We start from the raw sequence: 7,500 nt of genomic DNA, 5'->3' as shown, positions 1-7,500 counted from the left end.
TAGTGATGATAATGATAATAGTAATGATGAAATGACACTACTACTACTACTACTACTACTACGACGACGACTACTACTACTACTAACAACAACAACAACAATAATAACAACAACAATAATAATAATGATAATAATGACGATGATAATATTGATAATGATAATAATAATGATAAAACACTACTACTACTAATGATAAATAAATATTCTTCCATATATTTCAGTCTGTGTATACCGAGAGTTGATTGTGAGAATTTCAAACATGAGTAAGACGTAGCTCGGTTAATTAAGACGTTTGTGATGAATTGATGCCAAGTGTGATCCCGGTGTCATTACACTGTCCTTGGTATGTGTTCCACAATAGTCCTTTCGGATTTAATTTTGTCGTGTGTACCCCGTATGCAGTTATGTTTGGATCAATTGTGTGTGTGTGTGTGTGTGTATGTATGTGTGTGTGTGTGTGTGTGTGTGTGAGAGAGAGAGAGAGAGAGAGAGAGAGAGAGAGAGAGAGCTCGCGTACACTTCTGTGTTTTTAGGTATATATGCGCACACACACAAATATGCACGCGAGCGCGAGTGTTCATGTATATTATGCGTATGTGTCTATAAATAATGTATCTGCGTGTATATACCCACGTGCACGAGCACGTGCATACATACCTTGGTGCCGCGCGTGCAGGCGTGCGGAACGTGGACTACTCGTGTGACGAGTGCCAGGAGAGCGGGATCTGTGGGATGAGGTGGCGCTGCTGTCTGTGTGACGACTATGACCTCTGCTCCATCTGCTACTTCGCCGACCGCCATGACTGCAGCCATCCGTTCGACAGATTCGAGACACCCACCGCTGCGCCGTGAGTGTATATGGTGGTGGTGGTGGTGGTTACAGAGTACACTGCCAAGCTTGATCATTGCAAATACAACAACAACAAATTTCAAACAAACAAAAAACAAAAACAGAACAATAGCAACACATTCATCCTTTTCTTCTTCTTCGTTCGTGGGCTGCAACTCCCACGTTCGCTTGTATGTACACGAGTGGGCTTTTACGTGTATGTCCGTTTTTTTAACCTCGCCATGTAGGCAGCCATACTCCGTTATCCTTTTGATGAAGCGGTCGCACTTTGTTGTTGTTGAGGACGGCAGAATGGTTAAGACGTTAAGCTGCCAATACAAAGTCTGGTCTGTGAGGGTCTTGGTTCGAATCCCGCTCTCGCCCTTTCCCCCAAGTTTGACTGGAAAATCGAACTGAGCGTGCAGTCATTCGGGTGAGACGATAAACTGAGGTCTCGTGTGTGCAGCTCGCACTTGGCGCACTGACAAAGAACCCATGGCAACGAGAGTGTTGTCCTCTGGCAAAATTCTGTCGAAGAAATCTACTCGGGTAGGTACACAAATATATACATGCACGTACTCAAGGCCTGATTAAGGGTTATGCTGCTGGTTAAGCATCTGCCTGGCAGATGTGGTGTAGCGTATATGGATTTTTTTTTCCGAACGTAGTGTCACCTCCTTGAGAAACTGAAACTGAAACTGAAACCGTTGTCGGTTGTCCCTTGGATTCGGAGGATGACGAAGGCTGAGATGAGAGATGTAAGTGGCTCCACGCCACACCACATCTGCTGAAAACAAACAAACAAACAATCAAACAAACAAACAAATGAGCAGATGCTTGACCTTCACATAAACCCGGCGAGCTGATAAGGCCTTGAGGATATAAAAATAGAATATTGATATATTATAATGATCAGGTCAGGTCAGGTGATCTCGTTTTCAGCTGTGTTATGTCTCAAGATAAATTTCCTAAATGATTGTTATGATGATGACAATGATAATAATAATAATAACAATGATGAGAAGAAGAAGAGGAAGAAGAAGAAGAAGAAGCATCGTCATCATCATCATCACCACCATCATCATTATAAAGCAAATGGCACATGATATTCATCAACTCAGCACCCCAGTATATCTACTTGTTTTTCCTTTCTGCTAATGGTTTGAAAAAAGCTCTGCTCAGAAAACAGTATTTATACACATGCACACATAACCAGCTGAGTAATGTCAAGCTTATATCGTGGTCCAGCATGTGATAAATAACTATTCGTTCGGTTTAGTTTGACGGCTGGTCAACGTTACACAAACGCAGAAATGTTGAAATATATATATATATATATGTGTGTGTGTGTGTGTGTGTGTGTGTGTGTGTGTGTGTGTGTCATACGGTTGCATTATGAATGATAGAGGGGCCGTACCAAATGGTCAGGCGTTGGATTTATGATCCAGTGTTCACCAGTGATCAGGGTTCGAGGCCCCGTTTCGGCATGGTGCTGTGTCCTTGGGAAAGGCACTTTACTCCAGTTTTCCTCACTCCACCTACGTGTGAACGGGTACCTGATTTCGTTCAGTCGGGGAAGGCTGAAACGGCGGAAGGAGCGGGTCAGGCCCCACCTTCCTATTGCTTAACCCTTGACAGGGTGGATTTGAACTCGCTGTCCCAATGGCAGCTTAACCCTAGACAGAGTGGATATGAACTTGCTGTCCCAATGGCAGCTTAAACCTAGACAGAGTGGATTTGAACTTGCTGTCCCAATGGTAGCTTAACCCTAGACAGGGTGGATTTGAACTTGCTGTCCCAATGGCAGCTTAACCCTAGACAGGGTGGATATAAACTTGCTGTCCCAATGGCAACTTAACCTTAGACGGAGTGGATATAAATTTGCTGTCCTAATGACAGGTAAAGGCTATGAGATAGTTAATCGTTATTATGAATGATCTTCACTGTGAGAGCTGTATGATCAATGGTTTCTCCACTGCAGTGGGAAGTCACTTACAGCTTAGTATTTCTGTGAAGGACTTTGACTCTTTAAACTAGGAGGCAAGATGACACTGGCTCTTTGTGCTGCAGCCTTGGGGGGCTAGTTGACCCTTAGGAACCATCCCAACGCCGACTATCCTAAAACCCTCTTGGCCGAGAGAGTGGGGATGTAATTTGGGCAAAGACGCTCTGCACTATGACAAAAGAAATTCTAGCCTAGTTGGTCGGGGACAGCAGTTACCTCCTCTGCTGTTTTGATGGTCACAGTTAGTCAGGGACAGCAGTTACCTTCTCTGCTGTTTTGATGGTCACAGTTAGTCAGGGACAGCAGTTACCTCCTCTGCTGTTGTGATGGTCATAGTTAGTCGGGACAGCAGTTACCTCCTCTGCTGTTGTGATGGTCATAGTCGGGACAGCAGTTACCTCCTCTGCTGTTGTGATGGTCATAGTCGGGACAGCAGTTACCTCCTCTGCTGTTGTGATGGTCATAGTTAGTCGGAACAACAGTTACCTTCTCTGCTGTTGTGATGGTCATAGTCGGGACAACAATTACATCCTCTGCTGTTGTGATGGTCATAGTTAGTCGGGACAGCAGTTACCTCCTCTGCTGTTGTGATGGTCATAGTTAGTCGGGACAGCAGTTACCTCCTCTGCTGTTGTGATGGTCATAGTTAGTCGGGACAGCAGTTACCTCCTCTGCTGTTGTGATGGTCATAGTCGGGACAGCAGTTACATCCTCTGCTGTTCTGATGGTCATAGTTGGGACAGCAGTTACCTCCTCTGCTGTTCTGATGGTCATAGTCGGGACAGCAATTGCCTCCCCTGCTGTTGTGATGGTCATAGTCGGGACAACAATTACCTCCTCTGCTGTTGTGATGGTCATAGTTAGTCGGGACAGCAGTTACATCCTCTGCTGTTGTGATGGTCATAGTCGGGACAGCAGTTACATCCTCTGCTGTTGTGATGGTCATAGTTAGTCGGGACAGCAGTTACCTCCTCTGCTGTTGTGATGGTCATAGTTAGTCGGGACAGCAGTTACATCCTCTGCTGTTGTGATGGTCATAGTCGGGACAGCAGTTACCTCCTCTGCTGTTGTGATGGTCATAGTCGGGGACAGCAGTTACCTGCTCTGCTGTTCTGATGGTCACATTTGGTCGACAGTAGTTACCTTCTCTACTGTTCTGATGGTCATAGTTAGTCAGGGACAGCAGTTACCTATGCTGTTCTTGTGGTCATAGTACGGACTGCAGTTACCTCCTCTGCTGTTATGATGGTCATAGTCGGGACAACAATTACAAGCTCCTCTGCTGTTGTGATGGTCATAGTCGGGACAACAATTACCTCCTCTGCTGTTGTGATGGTCATAGTCGGGACAGCAGTTACCTCCTCTGCTGTTGTGATGGTCATAGTCGGGACAACAATTACCTCCTCTGCTGTTGTGATGGTCATAGTCGGGACAACAATTACCTCCTCTGCTGTTGTGATGGTCATAGTCGGGACAACAATTACCTCCTCTGCTGTTGTGATGGTCATAGTCGGGACAGCAGTTGCCTCCCCTGCTGTTGTGATGGTCATAGTCGGGACAACAATTACCTCCTCTGCTGTTGTGATGGTCATAGTCGGGACAGCAGTTACCTCCTCTGCTGTTGTGATGGTCATAGTCGGGACAGCAGTTACCTCCTCTGCTGTTGTGATGGTCATAGTCGGGACAGCAGTTACCTCCTCTGCTGTTGTGATGGTCATAGTTAGGACAGCAGTTACCTCCTCTGCTGTTGTGATGGTCATAGTCGGGACAGCAGTTACCTCCTCTGCTGTTGTGATGGTCATAGTCGGGACAGCAGTTACCTCCTCTGCTGTTGTGATGGTCATAGTCGGGACAGCAGTTACCTCCTCTGCTGTTGTGATGGTCATAGTCGGGACAGCAGTTACATCCTCTGCTGTTCTGATGGTCATAGTCGGAACAACAATTACCTCCTCTGCTGTTATGATGGTCATAGTCGGGGACACGACTGACTATCATTATACACTGACTGATCGCTACTTTCCCCTGCCCGCTTGCTGCAGGGAGCGGGTGCAGAAACGCAGCACCAGCACCAAGATCCGCGTGATGGGCGTCTACCCTGATGCCACCGTCACCAGGGGCAGACACTGGGAGTGGGAGGACCAAGATGGTGAGCGGGGGGACTGGGGGGGGGGGGGTATCTGAGTGTGGGGGGGGGGGAGAGGGTGTGGGAAGTTGTATTGACTTGTGCTCTGTCGTGTTGTGTCGGTGTCGTGTATTGTATTGTATTGTATTGTATTGTATTGTATTGTATTACTCTTTTTGTCTCAACAGATCTGTCTGTGTGAAATTCCGGCTGCTCTCTCCCCAGGGAGAGCTCGTCGCTACACTGACAGCGCCACCCATATTTTTGTTGTATTTTTTTTTCTGCCCGCAATTTTATTTGTTTTCCTATCAAAGTCGATTTTTCTACAGAATTTTGCCAGGGACAACACCTTTTGTTGCCGTGGGTTCTTTTACGTGCGCTAAATAAATGCTGCACACGGGACCTCGGTTTATCGTCTCATCCGAATGGCTAGCGTCCAGACCACCAGTGGTATGGCTTCCTAGGCGGACGCGTTACCTCAAGGCCAACACTAGTTGTGTCGTGTCGTGGCATGTTGTGTCGTGTCGTGTCGTGTCGTGTTGTATTTGTGATGGGAAATGGGGGGTTATGATACGGATACTTTTATTAGCGCCCATCTTCGGTCAGACACCAAACTCTAAGATATTTACAAATACGGAGTCATTTTCACAACATGTGTCTTCATGGGTGAAGCCGATCTTATAGCTGCCATCACTATACACCTACGTGATTCGTGCTTTGGCAGTCTCTCTCTCTCTCTCCCTCTTTCACACACACACACACTCTCTCTCTCTCACACACACACACACTCACACACACACACACACACACGCTCTCTCTCTCTCTCTTTTTTGTCTCTCTCTCTCACACACGCTCTCCCTCTCTCTGTGTTCCACACACACACACACACACACACACACACTCTCTCTCTCTCTCTCTCTCTCTTTTATCAAATTTAGTCTTGGTCACTATGCACCTACGAGTTACGTGCTCTGGCACTGAAAATATATGTATCAAATTCCATCTTGGTCACTATGCACCTATGTGACACGAGCTATGGCACTGAAGATATATGTATTAAATTCAATCTTGGTCACTATATATCCACGTGTTACGTGCTCTGGCACTGAAAATATATGTATTAAATTCAATCTTGGTCACTATACACCTACGTGTTACGTGCTATGTATTAGATTTAATCTTGGTCACTTTGCACGTAGGTCATACGTGCTAGAGCACTCCAAAAATATGTATCTTTTTATATATATACATATGTTACATTCAATCCTACATCATGGGTATTTTTGGGGGCCGGCCGTGGCAGGCGGCATCGGGACTGACGGCCAGGTGGTGGACATAGTGACGGCAGCCACCCAGTCCACCCGCTCCCTGGTCAAGGTCCGCTGGGGGAACGGCTTCACCAACGTGTACCGGCTGGGCTTCAAGGGCAAGGTGGACCTCCGGTACCTGGAGGAGTCACCCGGGGGAGAGTGCTACCCACACCACCTGCCGGTTCTGGGTGAGTGAGTGGCTGGCTGGGGGTGGGGGTTGGGGGTTGGGTGGAGGGTTTTTTTTTGGGGGGGGGCGATCATCATCATCATCATCGTTGTTTTTTTCTCTCATGCCCCTTCTTTTCAAGTTTTTGTCATCATCATCATCATCATCATCATCATCATCATCATCATCAACAGCAGCAGCAGCAGTAGAAGCATAATCATTAACATATCACCATCGTCATCATCATGATGATCATCATCAGGATCATAGTGTATTTTTTCATGAAAACCACATCGTCATCACCACCATCATCTTCAGGATCATAGTCATTTTTTTTCTCATGAAAACCGTATCATATCATCATCATCATCAGTGTCATAGGGTGTGTTTTTTTTGCACGAAAACCATACGTTAAGGCTTTTTGGTTCTACAAAAAATAAAGGGTAAAACCAAACAGACTGATCAGAATCAGAAATCACCATCATGTTTATTTGTCATGAAAACAATAATAAAACCTTACATGTTTAATGACAGCACAAAGGAAAAGCAACTGTATTAATCGGAATCAGAATCGCATTCATGATTATTTGCCATGAAAACCGTAAAGGATTAATTAAGGGCATCATAATAAAGGGTAAAAAAAAAACAGCCACCACCAGTCAAGCTAATACGAATCAGGATCGCATTTATGTGTCATGAAAACCGTAAATAAAGGTGTATAATCACAAACAAACAAATCCAAATAGGAATCATCAGAATGTTATTTATTTGTCATGAAAAGCACGAATAAAGATTTATAGACACAGCAATAAAAGGTAAAACCAAACAGACTAATCAGAATCAGAAGCAGAATCATATTTATTTGACATGAAAATCGTAAATAAAGGTTTTTGACACCACAATAAAGGATAAATCCTACCAGTGCGGTGTGGTGGGGAGGTGTGTGTGTGTGTGTGTGTGTGTGTGTGTGTGTGTGTGTGTGTGTGTGCGCGCGCATGCGTGTGTATGTGTGTGTGTGCGTGTGTGTGTATGCGCGCGCGTGCGTGCGTATGTATGTATATATATATA

The 7,500-nt window shown here is 45.5% G+C and overlaps 1 protein-coding gene across 2 annotated transcripts in view; it reads left to right on the top strand.

Annotated features, from left to right (window-relative positions):
• Window positions 1-7,500, top strand: part of LOC143287651 (E3 ubiquitin-protein ligase MIB2-like) — a 47,506-nt gene that overhangs the window by 13,364 nt on the left and 26,642 nt on the right. For both annotated transcript variants that reach the window (XM_076595799.1, XM_076595798.1), the window contains 3 exons: window positions 677-848; window positions 4,874-4,980; window positions 6,260-6,454. In XM_076595799.1, the coding sequence (XP_076451914.1) occupies window positions 677-848; window positions 4,874-4,980; window positions 6,260-6,454 (474 nt within the window). The remainder of the gene's footprint in view (window positions 1-676; window positions 849-4,873; window positions 4,981-6,259; window positions 6,455-7,500) is intronic.

The sequence above is a fragment of the Babylonia areolata genome, chromosome 11 (assembly GCF_041734735.1).
Source record: "Babylonia areolata isolate BAREFJ2019XMU chromosome 11, ASM4173473v1, whole genome shotgun sequence".
In the NCBI taxonomy this organism is placed as follows: domain Eukaryota; kingdom Metazoa; phylum Mollusca; class Gastropoda; order Neogastropoda; family Buccinidae; genus Babylonia; species Babylonia areolata.
Note: the sequence above shows the minus strand (reverse complement) of the source record. Positions and strands in the feature narration are given on the sequence as shown.